We start from the raw sequence: 24,266 nt of genomic DNA on the forward strand, positions 1-24,266 counted from the left end.
AGTTACACAACACCTCGTGGTATACTATGGAATATCCCACTTTCACTTGTATTTTCTTGGCATACACACTCGCCTAAAGGCTCGTGTGTATACCGAGAAAATACAAGTGACTCGTGGGATATTCCTAGTATACCACTCGAAAGCGTTGCATAACTAGTATGTATACCGTAATTAAAAAATACAAGACATATTTTGTTGCTACTGGTCTTTTTAAACTCTAAATACCTTAATTTAGAACAGTTATCCCACCAGTAGACAGTTTCTTGGTGGCGATCACCAATGACAAAACAAAAGATTCAAATACAATATGATACCCAAAACGCAATGGTCAATCACCAATAGCAGCACCAAGTAATATCCCACATACATGATAAGCATGCATGATTGCCGATATTGGATAACCAGTTACAAACCTACATTCATAGATGAAGAGGAGCATGATGGCAAAAACATTCCCAAAAACATACCCTAGCCAGCCTTGAACTCTTGCTCTCTGAAACCTCAGGCCACCAGCTCAAGGTTTAAATTAGAAGGCTAAGCCTCCCACTCTCCCTGCCTGGATCTCAAGTCAGTAGGTCACAACACTCCCCCCTCCCTGGCCTGCCTCCACTCCACCCAAAGATTTAACCCCGCCCTGGCTGGAATCCCAAGTCAGTACTATTAAAGGCCAACATGCTCCCTCCTACACAAAGCTTCTAGCCAGAAGGCGAGCATCTCCATCCCACATAACACAGTCATGATTGTATGACATCAAACACTTAGAAAAGTACAAGATTTAATGTTTGAAACAGTAACAGCTGGAGTGTTTGCCAACTTAAACCATCTACTGTTTCAAGGACAACTGACAACAGAAAAAGAATGTTGATTTATTGGTTAATATTAACAACAGGACTGTGCCTATGGATTCCAAATTTTACGACACAAAAATAGCTTTTAGTATACATCCTTAAGCACTGATCTATTAATTATGTAAATAAATTAAAATTATTTTCCTCTACCTCAATATTTTAATAAAATTTATGTAACAAAAGCCACTTCAGTACTTGGTTATCAATAGCAAATTTCCCTTTACAAAGTTGAAGTAAATCAAAGCAGGAAGATTATGAGAATCCAGTACATGGACCTCTTGGGGAGAAATATAACATTCTCTAAAGGAAAATTATGCAACTATATACAAAAAAAGAAAGTTGAGAAAATACTGATATGAGAGTTAGAGAATATTGCCTGATTGTCCACAGTCATGGTTAAACCACTTCAAATAAATAGAATTTAACAGGCTAGGGAATAGCTCTGAGAAGGGGCAAAAGTGACAAGCAACATGACCCTGAATGACCGGGACACAGGAGAAGGATTGGGCACAGCAACACAATAGTGGGAAAAACGACAGCGCCATTTACAGCTGTTGGCTAGGCTCGGTTCTCAGAAACATGCAACATGGCTATCCCCCTTAGGACATAGATTATAAAATGATTTCAACAGAATGTCAAATTGAGGAGTCCTTTTATGTAAATTGAATATTATCTTTTTTGCTATAATTTCAAAAGCCTATCTAAAAATAGTTTACCAAATGAATGACACTCATATTTCTGATACATGTATTTCTTGCACAATAAATTTTATATAAACCTAACACATAGGCTTGCAAATCCATGCACTGCTCCATTCTACAAACTTCTTTTTTTATGAGCGGAAATATAAATAAATTATATCTCCTGGTCCTTTAGGATCCTCCTTTTGCCGTCTTCTAGTAATCTCTGTAAGTCAATTTCTATGTTATCGCTGACAGGGTTTGGCTTGTATCCTGTAAAACTTTGTTCCAACAGGAACATGAAACCTGTTGTGTGGCTACAAAAAAGAAGAAACTCTGAATTAACTTTCCTAGCATAGTAAAACCTTCCAGCAATTAATGAGGTTTTATTTTTTTAAATCTGGGTGAAATCAGCCACTTTATACAAAAACTTCGAGAATTCTAGCATGCCCATTGGTCGAGATCTGGATCAAAGTATAGACCATGAAAATGACACAAACGGTAATGCAACATTAAGGTAAATTTTGGAAATTTGAGAAATTGATGTGGCTATTCTAAAAACAGAATCCAGTGTGTTGTTAAAATTCATCAGCTTCAAGTGCAAAAAATGTGACCTTAAAAGCTGTCACACATGCAGATTATTTCAAACTTATTCGCCAGAAACTTTTAAAATACGAGTAACATCATGTCTTCCTCCAGAAAAAAACAAAGCCTTATACCTTTTTAGCTTGACAGTATTCCTTATCTGTCATCTGTGCCAACATCCATGGTCTAAAGGCAATAAATGAAACTGTAAATGAAGATCGCCATTTATTATAAGAACATTAAAGGAACTTTTTAAGGGGGGGGGGGGAATTTTTTAGGCCACACACATTGAGCTACAAATTTCCTTTCCACCAACCAGACAAATTAATTTTTGCTCAATGTCACCTGTTTGTTCATGTCTAGTATTATTTTGACCACCCATGCAGCCTTTTCTTATTCAATTTTACAACCAATTTGTAGGTTAGGTAACAAAATCATGTAGTCCATAGTGTGACCAAGCTAGCCCATTAGGAAAAGATTATTGGTTTTAGACCTTACCGTCTTTTTGGGCCACCTAGAAGAGAACCAGAGAACAGTACATTAGCAATATTAAATGCTCTACACGTCTTTAGGTAATTGAGGTTTCATTAGGCCAAATTTTATTAGTAGGCTCTATAATATTACAATTCAACAGTTTAATAAACTACTAACAAACTAAGAATATTCATCATTAAAAAAATAATACTTTATGAATGTAAGGGGCTTTTTAAACTAATAATCAATCAGTAGCAACTTTAAGATCTATTGCTATGCTGCAATCAAAACAAAAAATCACTTCAAGGACAAGGAAACAATAATAATATAAGGATAAAAATAAAGACATCAAACTACTGGTACTGTAACTCTACCTTTAATCGTTCAAGCAGTTAAAACCCCAACTTAATTAAATTAAAGTGAAATAATTGGCTTTATTATTGAAAAAAAAAACTGCCATGAATGTCACCACAGAAATCAAAACAAAAGTATCATGTTACAGCATTTGTAAGGAAAACAAAAAATATTTAAACAACATAATCACATTAACTACAAATAATATTACCTAAACCAAGAATAAAAATAAAAATATTATTTTGTTTAATAGTGCTAATTATGACTCAGTACTACTTGTGACTTAAGAATCCCAAAATTGTTTAATGAACAATTTAATAAACGTGCTTACAATAATTGTTTTTATATCACGTAATAATTAATATATAAAAAATTACTGCAAGCACATTTAGGATTTTTTTAAATATACCTTTAAAACATTGTTACTATTATATTACTCTATTGTTCACTAACAGTATTTTGTTCAAAGTACCCTATTTGTCCATGAAGTTGTAGAGTTTGACGGGCTGCCATCAACCAAGATGGCGGCCCATTGAACTCAATGATCGCTCTCTACGACTTCACGGAAAAAATAGGGGACTGTGAACAGTCTTATTTTGTACATAAGAGAGAGTGTATTACTCACTTGTTGCAAGATCAAGTCCAGCCATGGAATCAGGGTGTAAAAAGAACAATGTCTGTCCATTACTTAGAACAAGATAGTTCTCATATCTTTCATCGAACACCAGGAGAATCAGGTCACCACTCTGAAAGCTGCACAAGAAATTGATAAACAGTGTATGTAGTTAGACATTTGAAACGAGACCTCTAAAATGAACTTAAAAAATTATTATTTTAAATGAAATGGATAAACCAACTAGAAGGCATTCTTCTCTTTAAGTACTTAACTTACATGTGGAAACCTCCTTATGCACCCCTTTGTTATCTGTAGCACCATGAGGTGACAAGAGTTCGGCCACTGCAGTATGACTTAGTCAGCAGATTACTAATCTCGTCCCTTGCCCAACTGCAAGTGAGCATGAAAAAATTTACTCGCCCAGCAGGACAATCTAGTAGTCCCAGACGACCGGACGACACTTTTTTTAGCCCTGTACTTGTACAATAGTACAACTGGACAGTATAAACAAATTATTCAAAAAAAAAAAACATGTCTTACTCTCTGAGGGAGATTTTATCCATCTTGGATGTTGCAGCAGTAGCTCCAGCTAATTGCTGCATCTGACTCTGTAGAACATGAAGAGTACACAATTCATACATCTTAACCCTTTTTTCTCAAGCTTGAAATATTAATTCTCCTTATGGGTTCCCATACATTTCTTTTAAAATTAGTTCTGAGAATTTGGTGGTATATCAAGACTAAAAAGTGATCCCTAGTGGGTGATTTTCATCAATCTCTTCACTGAGTGTCTACTTGATAATGTAACAACTGCAAAGGGAAGTCAGATGTTAGTGACTTAAACTTGCAATGGGTGGTTCCAGAAAATATCTATAATACCCTCCCATGGAGACTCATTGGAAATTCTGAGGAGGAGGAGGGGGAGGGGGGGGGGGGGCAGAAGGGGATCTAAAAGACCAAATTTTTTTAAGGAAAGTGTGAACCTAAACTTGGCTTTCCAGAGGAGAAAGGGGGTTCAAACCCAAAAAAACTCTGTGTGGGGGGATGGATGTTTTCTGGGACAACTAAAGTTCTTCAGTAGAAATGGATTTGACTTACAAGCTGATGTTGAAGAATTTTTATCTGTTGATCTTTTTCATCCAAAGCCTGTAAAAATTAGGTAATATATTTTTGTTTTATAAAAAGCTCAAAGAAAAGAACTCAGTCCACAAAAACAAATGAAATCAGATCTAAGCTGTAATTAAAATTCTGACTTACTCGTTTCAGATGTCCACCTTGCAAGTCAGAGCTGTCCCCAGCTAAAAAACAAAACAAACCCAGTAAAAAAGAGATCAACTTGAACATAATAACAACTTTTATATACATATATACTTAGTTCCACTAATATGCATAACATATGAAATGGACTCCAAAAGCTTTATTAAAAATATAATAATAAAGTAACCACCCTCAACCTCCCCTTTAGAGCCCCTCTGTAGCCCCTCTATATGACTTCTGGGGGATGAAAGCAAAAATTAACGAGAAACATTACTTAAATCCATTCGCTTCTCACATGACCAGTGAACAGCAATAACAACCATTTTTTTTTTTTTTTTTTTTTTTTTGTTTTTTTTTTGGGGGGGGGGGTTCAAAGGATCAAACAGATAAAACTTCCAACTTACCAGTTTGTTCTGACAACTGTTCAGTCAGTTTCCTATTCTCCTGTAAAAGGAAAAATGTCATAAATCACTAAAGTTTAATCCAGTTGGATACCACATCTCACAAGGTCTCATATAAATTGCTCACATGCACTACCCTTCAAGAGAACAACAGAATAAACAACCAGCCCAAAATGCCTCTGAAAACAGTAGCAACTGCTACACTAGAGGACCAGTAAAATTACAAGTTTATGTGAACTGCTACACTACTGCTTTTTAAATCAATCATTTAAAAAGACAAACTCTGACATCAATTTCTTGTAAATTTAATTGACTGTACATTAAAAAAAAATGACCAAGCAGGGAGCACGTTGACAAAGAAAGCATAAGCAAATTATATCTGCCACTTATCGCGATAACAGCTGGAAAATAGGCAATGAACATGTGAAAAAGTTTCTGAAAAAATGCTTGAATGTACAGAGATTACAAGACTTTACAGGATAACAACCCTGACCTCTTCCAGGAACTGAATCCTTTGTTGATAGTCTTCCTCCAGTACTGCATCAGTGGCACACCTGTCAACAGTGATTATAATTACTAGTACACTGTACATTCAGGTCAAATTTATAACAAAATAACTCTGCACAGTTTTCATGTAGCAGCGTGGCCGAGTGGTTAGAGCGCTGGAGTTGAAACCCGAAGGAGGATGGAAGCAGCATGGCCAAGTGGTAAGAGTGCTGGACTTGAAATCCAGAGGATCAGGCCCCATTCAGACTACTAGCTGGTGTTGTTCTCAGTAGTCCCAAGTTCAACTCCTTGGTTATGCTTGTAAAAAGCCAACTGGCCTGCCTCCTGTCAGTTGGCATTTTTAATCATGTTATGTTTATTTACAATTATATTTGTTTCAGTGTTTGTTATATTGGCCCTGAAAAGCCCCCACTGGGGGAGTGGTCAAATAAGATACTGGTACAGTGGAACCTCGATTTAACGAACCTTTATATATTATAGTGAAGACCTCAGTAATAGTAAAATGTACGAGAAAGTACCTCGATATAACAAAACCTCGTTATAGCGAACAAATTTTGCCAGTCCCTTGGCCCTTCGTTATATCGAGGTTCCACTGTATATATATTTTTATTTAATTTAGCAGACATTATATTTCTAATGTGATTAATCTTTAGTTGAACACATTGCGTAACCAGTTTACACATAGAGGATAATTATTACACAGTGGCAAGACGATATGAATTTTATGTCCGAGTGGCAAAAACAATGTCTCACTCTTTTGCGACATTGTTTTTGCCATGAGAGTGTTTATTTCCAGGAAACACTCACATTTAATAATAAATCAAATTCATATCATCCATGAGACACTGCAACACCACAATATAATATTCAAGATCACTCACTCAGTTTCTTGTACTTTGACTACTAAGTTCTTGCTCCTTTCTGCTTCCCACATTTGTCGCTCAACTTGCAGCAGAGCTAACGTTGATGCTTTCTCTTGTTCAATCTGTTCTAAGAACGCTGCTTCTTTGTTTTGCATTAGGATTTCAGCTTCTAGAATTTTGGATTCTTTCTCTTGCAAAACTGATGATCAGAATTTGAAAAAAAAACTGCTGTCAACTCTTGGAACTCTTATAATTCCTTCAGCAGATTGTACAAATTTTGCCATGGTCTACACTCTTATAGACCATAGAAATGACACCAGAAAATCTGAACTGAATGTCCAAAACTTTGCATTGAAACCACCATTTCTATGGTCTAAAAGAGCCTAAAAAAAGGTTAAGTCTGTGTCTGAGCCAAGTGGCCCATATAGCCGGAGCCTATCCCGGTCTCTCTAGCATCAAGCGACAGGAGTACTGCTACTCCCCCCTGGATGGGATGCTAGTCCATCGCAGGGTTATCCCCCAGCAGTAAATTTGCCGGTACCCATTTATACACCTGGGTGGAGAGAGGCACTGTGTGAGTAAAGTGTCTTGCCCAAGAACACAATGCAGCACCCCGGCAAGGGCTCGACCCGGGCCATTCGACTTGGAGTCAAGCCCACTAACCATTAGGCCAATGCACATCCCATTACAAATTATTAAGAGTGTAGATCACTGAAAAATTTGGTTGATTTGTAAAAAAAGAATAACTCACCTGCCAATAGCTCCTGTTCTCGTCCACAGAAGGCTTCACGTGCCTGTTCATAATCTCCTGTAATCCTGTCTTTTTCCATCACTAAGGATTTCATATCATTCTCTTGTTGCTCCACTAGTTGCCTTAACTCCTTAATTTTCTCTTGCGCTTGTAAGACAGCATGCTCCTTCTCTCTCTTCAGTTTCATCATTATTGCATTGAATCTGATTTGCTGATCTTCTTCATAGCGAGATTTGCTCTCTTGAACTTTCTGCGCTGCGCCTTCATGTTCTTCCAGTTTAGCTTTACATTCACTCACAATCAAACTCAACTTTTCATTTTCTTCTCTGTGCTGAGTTTCACTTCTTTCTTTTTCGGCTTGTACTTGTTTTAGCTCATTTAGAATTTCACCCTTCTCAAACTCAAGTTTAGATTTCATTTCAAGGAATGAGCTTTTCTCTTGTTCAAACTGAGAGTTCAACTGCATCAGCTCTCTTTGAAATTCTCCTTTAGTTCTTTCAGTGACATTTTGGGTTATTTGTTCCCTAAACAAATCCCCTTTTTGCTGTAAATTACCAAGAGCTGCTAAAACATCCTCTTTTATTTTTGAGTCCCATTCTAAGATCAGTTGTTTACTATCATTTAAACACTGACGAAGAACCTCAAACTCACCCTTAACACAATGTTTCACCTGAGTGCTCAATTGTTGAAGTTTTTCTTTTTGAGAATTAACTTTTTCCAAAGACCCTTCAGTAGTTCTTAATTGCTCTTCCAGCTGTTCTAATCTTTTAACCATTTCATTTGTCACAGATTGACCAGTTGTCTCAAAGCTTTGCTGACTTGAATCAGGTGTTGTTTTCTCACCAAATTCCTCTAAGCCAGTCTCTTGAACTGGCCAACTGCTGTCAGAACTACACTCTGTTTGAGTGCTGTGATCAGTGCTCTGAGTACCAGAGCTAGCGAGAGTTGGTGTTTGGCTCGCATCATCAAGAAGCGCAGCACAGTCTTCTTGAATCTCACCTACTGGTTGGATATCAGGAGGGAGTTCCTTCTCCTCAAGATCGCCTGCCAAATCAGCGTCAAAAACAGTGACATAGTCTTCATGCGCTGATCGGAAAACTAAGTCACTATCATCAAGTGCTGAGCTCTTCTCTGATGCAGTATCACTATTACTCTTTTTCCTTTCATTAGACTCATTGTAATCAGAACCCTCCGTGGTCTCTTGCCTAATTAAGTTAGCTTGTTCATTTATATCTGGAACATTCTTAGTACAGTCCAACTCTGAAGAACCTTGCGACTCTTGAATGGGAATGCTATCACTCTCGCTGCAAGTCCACTCAACCTGTGTTGAAGCATCCATACTCATTTGTGTAGCTTTGCTCTCAGATGATGACATGTTGGTGACTGATGATGTAACTTTCTTGTCTGTGACATTTTCACTAGTTCTTCTTACAAAAATTGCAGGGAAGTGAGTATCACTACTAAGATTCTCAAGTTCCTCTGATTGCAGGAAACTAGTTTTTCCACTTTCATCTTTCATGCTGATGTTGATGGAGCTAGATTCAAGATATGAAGCTAATTCTGGGATTTGATCCATCAGTTCTTGAAGATCTCTGTCTGTTATAATGGGAAGCTGCTCGTCAAAAGGTCTGGGTGGCTTTTCCTGCAACAAGAACATCATTCAGTTTTGTTGATAATTTGTTTCTCATATTTATGTACACTCGATTTTTTTTGTGTTTACATCACTTCAATGTACCATGTGAAGGATCAAGACATACCGCAAATCTTGTTGGCCTGTCAGACAAACCACTAAACAAACTCTGCAAAAAATGCTGGCCTAGAAAGATAAAGGAAAAAAACACCGGAAAATATATTGTCAATGATCGAATACATCATGTAAAAAGAGACTTTCTGGGCAAGTCTACTCCTAAAACCCTAAAAATAGTGTCAACTGGAAGGACGTCTTTAGATAATACATAAAGTTCTGGACTGTGCAGTGAAGACACCCACCAGCATACAGTGCAGCTCTCCCCTAAATGAGAGCGCAAACAATGCTCATAAGAACTGGAAATGTTGAACAACCTTAAAAACTATAAACACCTGGATTATCAGATGTTTGTCCAATTTACATTTTTAAAAAACAATATGTCAAAATTTGTGTAAATTTAAAGTTTGATTCAATCGTTTTTTTTTTTTCTTTCTTTCTTTCTTTCATAACGATATGTATATTATAGATTACCAACCAATATGCAACTCAAATTCTTCTCTCCTTGCAGTTTCTTCTGTTCTCGCTTGTACTGAGCTCTCGCATAGCTTACTAGCCCACTAGAGAGGAGAAATGATCAAAACAAGGATTTTAGTGCAGTCCTGAATATTAGAACAGTTTATAAGACTGGTTTACATTACTGTGATGGAATAACAAATTACCTTCTGAAACTGTGAAGAAAATGATCTTCTCCTTACAACTTCTGCCACAGCTAAGATGTACACACGAGGTGCTTCATTCACTTGCTCAATAATTTCCAATCTAAAACAAATCAATGTAATATCTCATAACAGAACTTTGCGCACAACATACTGTTTGTCAACGTAGGAGGACATGACACAGGACGGCGATGGAACAAGTAAAGGTGATCTTCACTCAAGTGACCTTTTACAGACCTGTATATGTTGTGGTTTAATTTTTCTTTGGTTTAAAATTTTTCAAACCAGTTTGATTTTTATTTCCCTTTGTTTCAGATTATGTTAATGAACATAAGACAATGAAAAATAAAAATCAAACTGGTTTGAAAAATTTTAAACCAAAGAAAAAATTAAACCACAACATATACAAGCCCTGGCCCGGGTCATTGTATTGTGTTCTTTTGGCAAGACACTTTATTCTCACAGTACCTTTCTCCAACCAGGTGTATAAATGGGTACCAGCGATTTTAATGCTGGGGGTAACCCTACGATGGACTAGCATCCCATCCAGGAGGGAGTAGAAATAATCCTAGTCGCCTTATGCTACTGAAACCGCACAACCTTTAAATCCTCATTTATCTGCCCTTTCTTTTCATGTATCACCTGTACTGTAAAGCTCAGTACTAGTGAGCCACTTGGCCCAAGAAAACACTCAACTGGCTCTCTCTTACCTTCGCTTGATTCTTCTGATATTTTCATGGTACATTATTATCGTTCCATCACAATCACATATTTTCTTCTCGACATACATGATCCATCTGTACAAAAACAGATTATAAAATTCAAATAAAAACTGTTAATCTTCGCCTGATAAACCATTTAAAACCAAGTCAAAGTCATAGTTATAGCAATTTTTCTTGGACAATTCTGTCCAAGGGAGAAAGGTGCAATGAGGTTAACCCTATGTGAAGCACCAACCTGTGAAACAAGGCAAGACTACAACACCAGGAACTCTGTGCCCTAATAATCTTTGCAGTAAGTGTGTGGGTTCTTTAACGTCCCCTGCTGACCACCACTATATAACAGAAGAGCAGGAGACGAGGCCTACGGTTTACTGTCCTCATCCGAGAAGACTAGAACATCTAACCATTTGCAGATGTCATTGCAAAGGCAGCACGTTCTCCTCAGTTATTTTAAGACCCTGAGTGTGGGTCCAGTCTGGGAGTCTAACCCGAGACCTCCCACACAACAGTCTGGCGCTCTACCAACTGAGCAAACCGATCGGCAGTAAAATCATTCAAAACATGTTAACTTACCTTAATCTGGTGTGAAGATTAGCAGACAGTTCATCCTTTGCTCTTGCACATTTTTTCCTTATATCCCTAAAATGTGAGCAAATGTATTTCTTTTCAATTTTCTAGCTTAGTTAAGTATTACCAAGGTTAATTTTGAACTCATGCAGTTAAACATAAACTTCTTCCAGAACCTGGCTAATGGCTAAACCTGTAGGTTAAGCTGAAGTCTCCATTACTGTAGGATGAAGTGCCTCATACCATCAAAGCTTAGCCCAGTTTGCCTGCGATTAAGTGACAAGGGGTATTTTTACTCCCTTCCCCCATGGGATGCCAGTCCATAATGGGGGTAGCTCCTAGCATTTATTTTGCTGGTAACAATGCCTGGGTGGAAAGAAGCACTGTGAGAGCAAAGAGTCTTGCCCAGAAAAACACCACATTATGACCCTGGTCAGAATAAAATTATTGTACCCAGTCTGCTTGATACAGAGTCCATGCAAGCAAACTAACCATAAGGTCACTAAGTCTCTCACAGCTCATTTGTACATACATACTTTATTATCTTTCCCCATGGGGGGCTTTTCGAAGATAATATGCTACTAAAATCAAAAATATTACATTCTACTAAAATTAAAATTAAAATTTTGGTAATCTTATAATAATAATGATAATAATAATCTACCTTATTATAGGAAATTAACGCGTCATGAAATTAATGCGAATTTAAAACTTTCACGTTAATTTAAGTCGCGTTAATTTTTGTTAACGTTAATTTCCGCGCCGTTAATTAAGTGGAGCGTTAATTTCCATGACGTTAATTTCCATTATTTTGGCCCCAATTTTTGTTACAGTACAGATGTTCTTGACTCCAAGGAAAAAGCATAATTTTATCTGCCACTATCATTGATACTGTGAAGAACGATCCCCCTCAAGAACGCTCAAAGTGGGAAAAGTCAGTACCACCAACATTGTTTTCGTTTAAGATTATACGCCTACAAGTGTTGAAATAAACTTGTTCCTGTTGCGTACGTCGCGTTAATTTCCTTCGTTTTGAAATGTTACTCCATCTTTCGCGTTAATTTCCTTTATTGGGAAGTAATTTTTCCTTCAATTCGCGTTAATTTAAGTCGCGTTAATTTCAAATACCTTAGTTAATTAATCAAAACTATAACAAAATTCTCGAACGTGATTGGTTATCAACAGCCCGATTTGAGCACTAATAGGACAGTGTACGCGTCATGCTTGTAATTGGACAGTGTAATAGGACAGTTTACGCGTCATGCCTGTGTAATTGGACAGTACGCGTCATTTTGCGCGCACTGTTGTTGTGCATTTTGTTGAGTAAACTGTTATGTTTTTCAGTATTCATTAAGACTTATAACCATTTCGCCGGTAAAGTTTGTTTGTTTCTCGAATTTTGTCATAGTTTTGATTAATTGGTAACAGGACTTCGTTTCGTCCAATTCTGTCTGTAATCATACTTGTGATTAAACAAATCGGACTCCCGCTTCGCGGTCGTCCGATTTTGTTAATCACTCGTATGATTACAGACCGAATTGGACTCCACTCAGTCCTATTACCATTATTAACACAAGCGTTAATTTCCTATAATAAATTTAAATAATCAAGAATTTTAAAACTCTTCTGCCAATCAATTAATTTACGTTTCAATGCCTTTTTAAAAATTGAAATAGATCTACTGAGTTTTAAAGTAAGATCCAATGAGTTCCAGATGGTAGTTGTCCTGTAATAAAATGTTCTTTGGCCAGTAGCAGTACTGAATAGAGGAATGTTTAATTGTTGAGAGCTCTTAGTGGTACGCGTGCTTATGTCTGCACAATTGATAAAAATAGAGGTCAAATAGTCAGGAGCACATCCCGTCATGCACTTGAAGGCTAAAGTGGCGCTTTGATAGTAAAGCTGGCTTGATACTGGTAGCCATTCTAATTCTTTTAGTATGGGCGTGACGTGATCGAATTTCCGTGCACCACTTGTGCCAGCTCCTTACTATAAATGGTACTTGTACCTGTAGCATGGAGTGATCAAAACCCATCAAAACTGGAATGATCAAGTCCCATGGGTTTCTGCCAGACTTAATGTCTGCTTGCTTCCAGGCTAGTCAATTTAAAAGTCACCAGGAAACAACATTAATTTTTTTTTTACGAATTTTGCTTGCAGCAGGCCCCATGGGGGGTACTCGCGATTTCAAGTGACGGGGATGATCGAATGGGGGCAAAAATCAAGACCCCAAAAAATCCCTAGGGCTTCCAACAAAACCCATAAAAATCCCTAGACCAGAAATTACCCCCAAAAAATCCCATGCCGAATTTCTGACCTTTATATTTCCAATGGGGAATGACATAACACATAGAAAAACATAAGAAACACGTTATATACCCAAAAAAATACTTTCCACATTTTTCTACCCAAAAAAATCCTTCTATCATCCCCGTCACTTGAAACTCTGAGTACCCCCCTGGGCAGCAGGCTCATCAAGGAGACCTTTGGATTTGAGAATCTCTCAGTTACAGTAAGCTCTAAATTTTCTTTGCACTCTGAGAAACCTTAATGACAATACAAACCTCAAATGTGAGTGATTCTTTAACAACATCATGAGCTGCTTTTGATGACTAGCACACAGATCAGGAAGTACTGACGGATCACCAATATTTTGAGCTCGGGCCTGGTTCTGCTGAAAACCCTTTGACATGTCATCTTGAGACTGTGTCAAGGTTTGCACATTCTGTAGGATCTGTTGCAGTCCTGCTAATCTCTCATCCAGCCCTTTGATCTCTTTCATGTTTGTGTTATCAAGAGATTCTGTTAAAATGAAAAAAAAAAGAAACATGCAAGTGAGAAGTGGTGAAGTCACTCATTTCAACACCAAGGCCTTCCAAGGGGGTTTCTGATGTCGCTTTGTCACTCCTTTCCAACTCACCTGTCGCCTATTTGGTGAGGAGAACATTGTCGCTGTCACAAATATATACCCTTTCAGTGTTTAGTTTCTGTCAGCTGTCGGTGATCTGGAGCAAGATTGTCGCTACACTATTAGCTACTTTGGAGCAATGTTGCCTGTCGCCAAAACCCCTTGGAAGGCCTCACCAACACCATATACAGTAGAACCCCATCTTATGACCACCCTGTTAGTGTGGCCACTTGATCGTTACATCCACTTTTTTTTTTCACCCAAAGAAGAGTTCAGACAGTCATTTTCTTTATAACTTAATAACAACAACTTTAATATAGCCACCTCACTGAATACAAGCAGATTTTTGTAGCCTGTTGATAGCTGGAATAATGGGGTTCCACTGAACCATACATTACAATAACTGGCATTTTACTAAGTCTGTAATAATTGCAGATGACAAAGTGTAAGTAACATATGGGGAAAAACAGCTTTTCCATACCTAAAACTTCCCTAACTTCTGCTGTGATCTCAGTCAGGTGTGATTCATCAAACTGAAAGTAAATGACAGTATAATTAACAGTTGTTAATTAAATACTTTTGGTCAATGATTGATTTTTAAACAGCGTGACATAGATAAACGGGGCCATTGCAAATATCAATCCCAATTGTGAGAATATCGTATACCTGCTCAACTGCCTCAATACACTGTTTGACCATATCTTGAAGAGTGTTCTTGTTGTCCTGCCAGAAAAATAATATGAAATCTTACCCAATCGCAGATCAATTTTAGACATTCTTGCCCCAATAGCCATAATCGCTTCTCTTAGCTGATAAGGCTTGACACGAGAAAGGAAGGGCTCTGGGGAATATGATTTTAGTATTAATTTGAATTTTTTTGATTGGCTGTTTTAAACAAAGACTTCTTGAACAGAAGTCGAAAAAGGAAGTCCTAGAATCTAGGACTGGAAATCCTGCATCTCCAGAGCCCTAAAAGAAACAAAAAGTGCTAAATTCTATGTTGACACTTGTAATTTAATTTTTGAATGGTATGCACCCACAAGCATCAGCAGTTCATCTAGTAAAAACGTCCAAGTGAGGTTAGTGGAAGAACATGCACTTTACAAGGCTTTTATAGTTGTTGTTACCTGTGCACTAATCCAGTCCAGAAGACTAACTGCACTCTGTTGTTTATCTTTGGAAAGCTGTCTTGTCATAAGACATGGAAGCACAGGTACCCTGGCTAACAGTGGTAACATCTGTTTGAACCTTATAGAATAAACCAAATCATCAGCTTCATTGCAAAGGAATAGAATAAGGACAAATTTCTCAATCATTAAATTAATAAAGATAACTGAAAAATAGGAAAAGAACAACTCAAACTGATACCTATCCAGAAGCTCTATATATCTTGTTCTTGAATCCAGGAACTCGGAATATATTTGATGAACACTGCTTGATCTTGCTTCAAACTCACTATAAACAAGCAATACTTAGCTGTCAGTTAAGCAATAATCATGGAGTCTGGATATACAGCTGAATCCCAAAACTCAAACCCTTGCTAACTCAAACCTTTATTCAATTCCCCACCAGGTCATGTTCTTACTAATTTTACCCTCGATAACTCAAACTCCCGATATCTCGAACCTTTTTCAATTTCCATTGAAGGTTCAAAAAGTCAGGATTCAACTGTATTTTAAACACAATGTGATTTTTTAGAGTAGCAATCTTCCACCCTCCAGAAAAAAGAAGCCAATCTCCCTAACTGAGAGGCAAAGCTTTCCCAGAAAATAGGCTGCTCCCCACAAACTAATGCATAACACTTTGGTCGAGCACAAATTACATGTACATTTAACTCTCAAGGAAACAACAATCTTATTCATAATTCAAAGAGAAATTGGAAATGATTTAGAATAAAAATCAGCGAAAATAAATGATGTTTCGATGTTCAAATCGCGATTCATCATTATCAAATTCTAAAAAGTCAGATTCTGATAAGTTTTCTGATAAGAACTTATCGGAATCTGACTTTTTAGAATTTGATAACGATGAACTGCAATTCATTGAAACGTCATTTATTTTCACTGATTTTTATTCTAAATTGTATAACGAAAGCCTCCGTTATTAAATTGGAAATGGTAAGTGAAAAAGTGACATCTCTTTTCATTTTCCCAAACAAATGCAAAATGAAACTTCAATCCCATTTAAGGTGGCCCGCGGCTAATTCCGGGAGCGAAGGTGCTATTTTTTAATTTGAATTTTGGGGATGAAAACCGTAACCGATTTCTTTGATTTTTGGTAGTCGTAATAACAAATGTTTAAATTTTATAAATCTTTACATTTTAAAGCCCAAAATATAAACTATCGCGAGAAATAAGCACTTTATGGAAAACCTTTTTTTCGAAAATATACGAATATTTTCAAAACGCGAAGATAGATTTTTTTCTAATTAAGGTCAATTACTTCAAGTAAGCCTAGGTTTCATGTAAGCAAGTTTCAACTAAATCGGCTGGGTAGAAATTGCTGCACAGTTGACTGTTTATTTTTCGCATAAAAATATTGTAATTGGATATTTTCGCCAGCTATTGCAACAATGCTTAATTAATGCTTAGATCACTTCTGTCATTTGAAAGCTCAATACCTCCTAAAAAGTTGCTGAAAAATCTGAAACGATCGGATATTCTCCGCAAAAGTTATAATCAAATGAAGCATAAGTGGTTTACGGTGCGAAAATTGCAAATTAGAAAAATTCAATCTTTTTCGAATTAAAAAAAATCGACCGATTTTTTTTCTTTTAATTTTTAGTATGCAAAAATACAACATATAAGCAAACGCCCTCATCTAGTTTCGAGCGTGAAGTCACGATATAACTCGTCAAATTTGGCTCTTCAAGATAGCTACCTCTCGTCCATCAGTTTAAAGCGCTTTGGAAACCCCTCAACTAACAGTAAATTATTCAAACATGCCGCATTCTCAAGATTATTTAGCACCTGGAAATGAACGCCCGTTTATTTCAAGGTGCTAAAAAATCTTGGGAATGCGGCAAGTTTGAATAATTTACTGGAACACAAGGGTTTCCAAAGCGCTTCAAAATGGAAGACGAGAGGTAGCCATCTTCACGTACTAAATTCGGCGAGTTGAATCCAGTCTACACACACGAAACTAGATAAGGCCGTTTGTGTACATGCTGGATTTTCTCATACTTAAAAATAAAAGAAAAAAAATCGATATTTTTTTTGTAGTTCGAAAAACAATGAATATTTTAAAAAATACACTTTACGCACCGTAAACATCTTCTGTTTTATTTGCTTATAACTTTTGCTAGAAGTTTCCGATCTTTTCAGAATTTTTAGCATTGTTTTAGCTGGTATTAAGCTTTCAAATAATCAATGCAATCAAAACATTACACAAGCTTTGTTGTAGCAACTGGCAAAAATACACAAGCATAATATTTTAAAGCTAAAATCTAACGGTCAACTGTGCAGCAATTTCTACCCAGCCGATTTCTTTGAAACTTGCTCACATGAATTCTTGGATAATTTGAACGTATTGACAGCAATAAGAAAAAAATCTATCTTCGCGTTTAGAAAATATTCGCGTTTTATTAAAAACTAGGTTAATTTAAAAGTGCTTATATTTCGTGTTCACTGTTTTTGTTTGTTCCAAATTTTAAAGCTTTATTAAATTTAAACATTTGTTTTTTCGACTACCAAAAATCAGAGAAATCGGTTAAGGTTTCCATGCCCAAAATTCGATTTAAAAAATAGCACCTTCGCTCCCGGAATTAGCCGCGGGCCACCTTAAAGTTCATTCTAAAAAGACTGAAAAATTAAATTTTGCATTTTTCAAACTTATGAAAATGAAATTCTTAGCCTTCATTAATAATTTCTGGTATGCTAACTTCCATAACTTAAGATTTCTTTTTCAACAAAATGAAAAATGAAATCAAACTGGTACTTCCATTTTTCATTTTCCAGTATATTGGCACCTGAATGTGTGAGTTGCACATAGAGCAGTTTTCAATTGAGTATCATAAAACCAAAACCAAAGTAATTACTCTGGCCAATCACAAAGGACACAGACAAACCAGTGAACCAATCAAAACTCGAACCAAATACATGTAGCTGGCGCGAAGTGCGGGAAAATGTGCGCAAGCGAGTCACAATTGGTTTTGGTTTTACTCCTGATTGGCTGAGAAAATGGCGCGAGATTTTTAAGCCAATCACTAAGCGTAGTAATGCAAAACCAAAGCAAACGCAATTTACTTTCGACACTCAAAAAAAACCGCTCTATGTAAGTGCCGAGAAGTACAAACTAATTCAATAGTAGATACTTTCTCTACTGACACCTTGCGATACTTTCCAAGTTAGCCACAACTGCTGCCCAACCCTTCTGCTGAAGCTTCTGTTCATAAACTAGACTTTCACAGCTTTCTGCAATTTCTACTGCAAGTGAATGGAAGTCCTGAAATAGAAAAAATAAATGTGTATATTCTTACAACACAGTGTTATCATTTTTTTTTTGAGCCCTCAATTTCTTAAACTACGCAATAACTTGAACCAAAAGTAGTTTCCTCTTCACTCAGTTGCACACTGCAATTCCCCCCCCCCCCCAATTCTCGAACCAATTTTCATTTCTCTTGGAGGTTTGCGAAATCGGGATTCCACTGTACTTCACAGAATCTTGAGTGAAAAATTAGTTAGACCAGTAAAAACAACATTTAATATCGCCTTCGATAACATAACTTCAACATTTCGACAGACATATTTCGACCTCGTGCTTCAATCGTAGCTCGCGAGTAATCCTGGGTAACTACTAGTACAATACTCTTGGCCAGCGGCTGCTCCATCCTCCCTCCCAGTGAGTCGACAAGACGAAACGAAAAACCTAGCGAGCCAGGCTAGTGTCAAAAAAAAAAAACCTGTACTTCACAGAATCTTGAGTGAAAAATTGGTTAGACCAGTAAAGACAACAATCATTTAATATCGCCTTCGATAACATTACTTCAACATTTCGACAGACATATTTCGACCTTGTGCTTCAATCGTAGCTCGCGAGTAATCCTGGGTAACTACTAGTACAATACTCTTGGCCAGCGGCCGCTCCAAAAATATCAAGGTGCCCTTTGTTCTAACATTGCTCAGTTGCACTATATGACCAACTGTTTTCTGGCGGAGAATAAACTTTCCCAGTAATTTTTATTGAACTGACTGACTCCCTGCTAAAAAATATTACTATTATCCTCACAAAAAGGAGACTCACAAAGGGTAAAAGATTGGAGACCCAAAAAATGATCAAAAAATAGGGCTTATCTATCTCATTAAGTTGCTGAAGAATGCTAAGAGTATTATTGGTGAATTACAAGAAGAACTTACAGATGCTAGCTGAGCTCTGGATACAAGAGTTTCATATGTTGGTGGTAAATTAAAGGACTTCTCAACTTGCTCCTTCAGATTTTCTTCTGCAAGGAAAAGAAACAAAATAGCTGTTATTACAGTTCTCAGCAGTTTGACATACAAACAAGGCAAAAGGGTCATTCTGCGTTGTTTATTTTATTATTCTGCATTGTTTATTTTAATATTTCATTTTCACCCATGCGTTGACCCTTTTGCCTCCTTCACATACTTTCTTTAAAAAAGAATACTCACCTGATCCCAAGTTGAGGCTGGGTGATGGAGGGATAGAGGATTCAATGGTGGATTTACTGAACAGAAAGATAGGGTTGGTATCCTGAAATAGAAAATAATGTGTTGCTTAGCTACATCCCTGAAAACCACAGTGTTTTAGGTAATTGAAAAGAAGGCACTGTGCAAAGAAAAGAAATTTTAATTGATGGGAACACCAATGTGGTCAAATGTACAGTGACATCATGTAAAAAAATTCTGACATCCCTCACACAATGAATTCATGAAATAAGAGCCCTGTTATCAGGTGTCTGTAAATGACTGCTTTTGCAATTAAAACAAAAAATATCTTGAGATTCTTGTTAATGTAAAAACAATTGCAATTGAAAAGTTTAAACAAAATGAGAAAAGGACTTTACTGACTCATCAAGTGTCACTTTAAATAGATTCCGTAAGCAATGTGATGTAGTATGTTTCCAGGGTTCAAAATAAAATTTCGTTTTTAGCCTGAATTTGTCGGCTTTTTTTGTCAAGGCTCATTTTTTCCCGGCTGTTAGAGAGCTATGCATTTTCAAGGGACACAATCCATCTGCATACATGACGTACCCAGATGCATTCTGGGGCGATTTCAAACACAGTCGGCCATTTGTAAGTTTTCCGAAGTGATACAATATTTTACGGCAAAGCAAAAGAATGGATTGGAGCAATGTGACTTCTTTTCTTATTTTGAATGTTTGCATTGGCGACTAAACCGTAACTGAACCAGAAGTTTTCGTCGACAAAGATGAAATTTGGTCGCATTAGCAACTATTGAGTCGCTCTTTCTAGCCCTGTAGCTGCTTTATTTTCTGATATGGAATGTTTACTTCAACATTACCACAACTTTTATTTCAGTTGACCGATCAAGGCATGATATTTTCTATTTCTTCGGTGAAAAGTAGCCAGCAAGTGTCGTCAGAATGCCGGCTACTGCCGACAGCCGGCTGCTATTTTGAACCCTGTGTTTCGTAACAAATGTAACTTATTGTTAATTAGGTAATGTAACCGGCATGTGAGTAATGTATGTAGTGTAAGTAGTGTGAAGAATGTAAGCAATTCTAATGCAGTGAAATGTAAAAATGTAAGTAATTGTAAGTTAAGTCATGTAGGTAACCTAAGTATTTGTTCTGTAAGTAGGCTTTATATTATTTTTTTCTGTGTGTTGCAATAAAAAAAAAGTGTCACTTTAAATATTACTATTGTTCATAATTTTGCGCACTACTTACAGTTCCAGCACTACTGTAACTGCACACTCTCTCTGTTGGATCCAGTGCTTCACCATTAGATATCAACAGAACTTGTTTGTCCTCGGGAATCCCAGTCACAGAAGCTACTGTACTCATCAGCACCTGGACACTGGTAAATTGTTTATTTCTTATTAGAAATTAACAAATATATCAAGGTAAGTGGATTATGCAGTCAGCACAGGACTTCAGTTTATGTACTTTGGCATGATATGAACAGCTGATCGAATGAGGCAAGCACTCCTAACGGACACTCTCATAAGCAGACAGCTCTACTTATGGCCAAATTGACAAAACCTAGTTCAAACTCATAAAATCTCTGATTTACACATTCCTCTAGGTGGCCATTCCCATAAGTGGCTGTGAAAACTTTCAAAGGGTACAATTCATTGAGACTTTTATTTTGTTTCTAAGCTCCCATAAGTGGACTCCCCAAAGACAAAAAATCCTAATTAGCCTCAATCTTCTTTACATCTGAAATCCACTGCACTGACTTCACAGTGCATGGCAAGTGGCCTCTTACAATGATCATTCCAATAAGCAGCTCTTGTAACAGACAATTTTCTCCTTTCCTAGGGTGCTGCGTACCCATGGGGGGTACTTGCAATATACATGACGGGGAGGTCCGACATATTTTTTTGGGTTGAGAATTTACACCCTCGGTATTTTTTTGGGTCAAGAGATCTGTCATGTATTTTTTCAGGTCTTAAAGTCTGTTCGATTGAATAAATCAGTAACGAGGTGCTAGGTTTTGTACTTTTTGGGGTAAAAAAAATTTTGATGCCAGGTATTTTTTTGGGTGTAAAATTTCAGGCTCATGTATTTTTTTGGGTTCCCAATATGAAGCTCCGTCGGACCCCCCCCCCCCCCATCATGTATACTGCAAGTACCCCCACTGGGGCTGCGTACAGGAACTTTGACTGTAGATAAATTTCTTGCAGCGCAGTGGTAGAGAATCAGAATGGTGTACAGTAGGCTACACGTTTGACTTTTGTTAGGAGAACATGGAAATATATTATGCTAATGCACAAAAAATGTCATTCTCAAAAAAAGTTGCTTTTTGCCTAATTTTAATGATCTGGCTTTCAGAGTTAAACCTGTTTTATCAGAGTATAAAATATAGACTTGTAATAACCAATTGTTTTTCATGCACATAGATCTGTTCAATAAAGCATATAAAGAACCCAAAGCTATACATTATAAAGTATCATACTCTATACCCTGGGTGCTAGAGGGTTTTTTCTTTTGCCAGGATACATACTCTGTAGACTTATTTGACAACACCTCACAAATCTACTCTGCTGTGTTCTCCGATGCCCATCATATTTATGACTGTGAATGAAACCCTTCAGAAGATTACCATTCAAAGTTCATTGACCTTGAGCTGCATTTGACATTTCATAAAATGACATTTAGAACATTTATATGTTTTTAAAAAATGTCAGGCTTCCCAAAAATCTCCTCACAGCATGGAGTAGACTAAAACATTTTGCACAATAGCAGACAATGTATATCCTCAATAAGTCCATTTTTATATTCAAACATTCAGTTTTTCCTGTGCACTTTTAAATTAAAACAAATAAACTTGATATCCCAAATGATTTATTCATGGCACTTGGTGTCATATTGAAATATTGTTCAACTGGTCACTTGGGACAAACGTGCTCCTTCTCTCAGCCATGAGATTAGAATAGGCAAACAAAAGGAGCATCGTTTATTATTTGGTATTAAATACGTTTAGTTGAATACAAGCAAACTGCCAAGTCACGTTTCGATGAAAACGTAATGCAATGTCACTGTACAAGTTGTACAACATATTAAGAAACTTAAGCTTAATTTTTTCCTCACCTTTCCATTGCTAGTTCCATTTGGAAAGTATAAATCGTCCCCAGGTCGACGTGAAACACATGCAACATTTTGACAGCGTTTCCTCCTTCTAGGTACCTTTCACCGTCGTTAAAATGGGCAAAAGCCAAGCAGTTAAAAGGCTATTCTGCAAAAATTTGGTGGAGTAGATGTTTACGAGCTAGGACACTTCGGCCGGCATGCCCAAGATGACAGCGGTAAAATAGCCACGTTTTCTTCATTTTTCCTTTGAATTGTTGCATACTCTCCGCGAGGGACTCTTTACCTTCATTTCAAACGGCTATTTCTGAGAAAACAGGAAACCATTGTATTATTTTCGTCGACTGTAATGCTGATGACTTCACTCTCTGTCTTGCAAAAGCCCAGTCATAAATAACATCACGCATATGAGCATGCGTGACAGCTGTGTCTGCTGGCCGGAAAAACACTTCGCAGATTAGCTGGGAGGGGTGGGTGCGAAATCAGAAGTGCGGAGTAAAATTAATTTGGTGGATTTGGGTTTTTTATTTTCTCGCATGTTACAATGATTGACTGAATGGTATCAAGAAAATAGTGATCTTGGACCAGAAAAAGCAATTTGTAAATAATATTTTACTTGTTAGGGGAGGGGTAAGGGACAAGAAGGTTGGGGAAGTGCTGTCCTAAAATATCTATCTTTCTAACCTGTCCTAGTCTGGAATGACCTACCACTATCACTGAACGACCTACCACTATCACTTAAGAAAGCCGAAGTAGATATCTACGCAGACGACACAACAATCTGGTCAAGTGGTAATACTTGTGAGGAGATCCAACAGAAATTACAGGATACGTTAGACAGTGCAGGAAAGTGGTTTAAAGCTAATGGTATGATGCCAAACACAACAAAGACCAAACAGTTACTAATTGGTACAGCCCAGAAGGTCTGTCATGCAGACAAAAACTCTCTGGATCTGTTCCTGAACAACACCAGGCTAGACGAAGCCACTGATGAAAAGATTCTCGGAGTGAAGATTGATAAACATTTAAAATGGGACAAACACATTGACTATCTAATTAGTAAACTAAATTCCAGAATTTGTCTCTTAAAGCGTGCAAGATGTTATTTAACAACTCATTGTAGGAAGCTGCTATATAATGCCACTATCAAGCCTATCCTTGAGTACTGTTGCACTGTCTGGGGTAATTGCTCCAATGAGAATTTAATTAGACTACTAAAAATCCAAAAACGGTGTGCACGATTAATACTTGATGCTAAGTTCTCTGATAATTCTGTGAAGTTATTTACTAAATTAGGATGGCTCCCCATAGACGATATTATACGTAGCAGAAAGCTTTATCTATTACATAAGATTAGTTTTGGACACTGTCCAGATTATTTCATTCCATATATACATCATCTAAAGGACACGCATAGCTACAACACCAAAGCTACAACAAAGAACAACGTAGTTATTCCTAAATACAAAAGAATTTCAGGTGGCAGGACCTTTCACGTCAGCGCAACCCGCCTCTGGAACAATGTTGACGTCTCTATTCGTAATGCTGCATCGCACAAACAGTTTACAGGAAAACTACACCAAACGCTACTAAAACAAA

The 24,266-nt window shown here is 37.1% G+C and overlaps 1 protein-coding gene across 1 annotated transcript; it reads right to left on the reverse strand.

Annotated features, from left to right (window-relative positions):
- Positions 1–1,362: 1,362 nt before the first annotated feature.
- Positions 1,363–23,060, reverse strand: LOC144638114 (RB1-inducible coiled-coil protein 1-like). Its single transcript, XM_078497294.1, has 26 exons — positions 22,671–23,060; positions 20,805–20,934; positions 19,564–19,645; positions 19,291–19,376; positions 18,264–18,379; positions 15,305–15,391; positions 15,064–15,184; positions 14,603–14,659; positions 14,418–14,469; positions 13,593–13,830; positions 11,035–11,100; positions 10,450–10,536; positions 9,743–9,842; positions 9,559–9,640; positions 9,094–9,152; positions 7,337–8,978; positions 6,604–6,784; positions 5,709–5,769; positions 5,219–5,258; positions 4,815–4,855; positions 4,656–4,703; positions 4,098–4,165; positions 3,567–3,694; positions 2,612–2,627; positions 2,248–2,299; positions 1,363–1,845 (listed from the first exon to the last, which is right to left on the reverse strand). The coding sequence occupies exons 1-26, from the start codon at positions 22,736–22,738 to the stop codon at positions 1,774–1,776; spliced, it is 3,780 nt and encodes a 1,259-aa protein (XP_078353420.1). The 5' UTR covers positions 22,739–23,060; the 3' UTR covers positions 1,363–1,773.
- Positions 23,061–24,266: the final 1,206 nt, after the last annotated feature.

Source organism: Oculina patagonica, chromosome 14 (genome assembly GCF_052425735.1).
Source record: "Oculina patagonica isolate OP01 chromosome 14, crgOcupat, whole genome shotgun sequence".
In the NCBI taxonomy this organism is placed as follows: Eukaryota; Metazoa; Cnidaria; class Anthozoa; order Scleractinia; family Oculinidae; genus Oculina; species Oculina patagonica.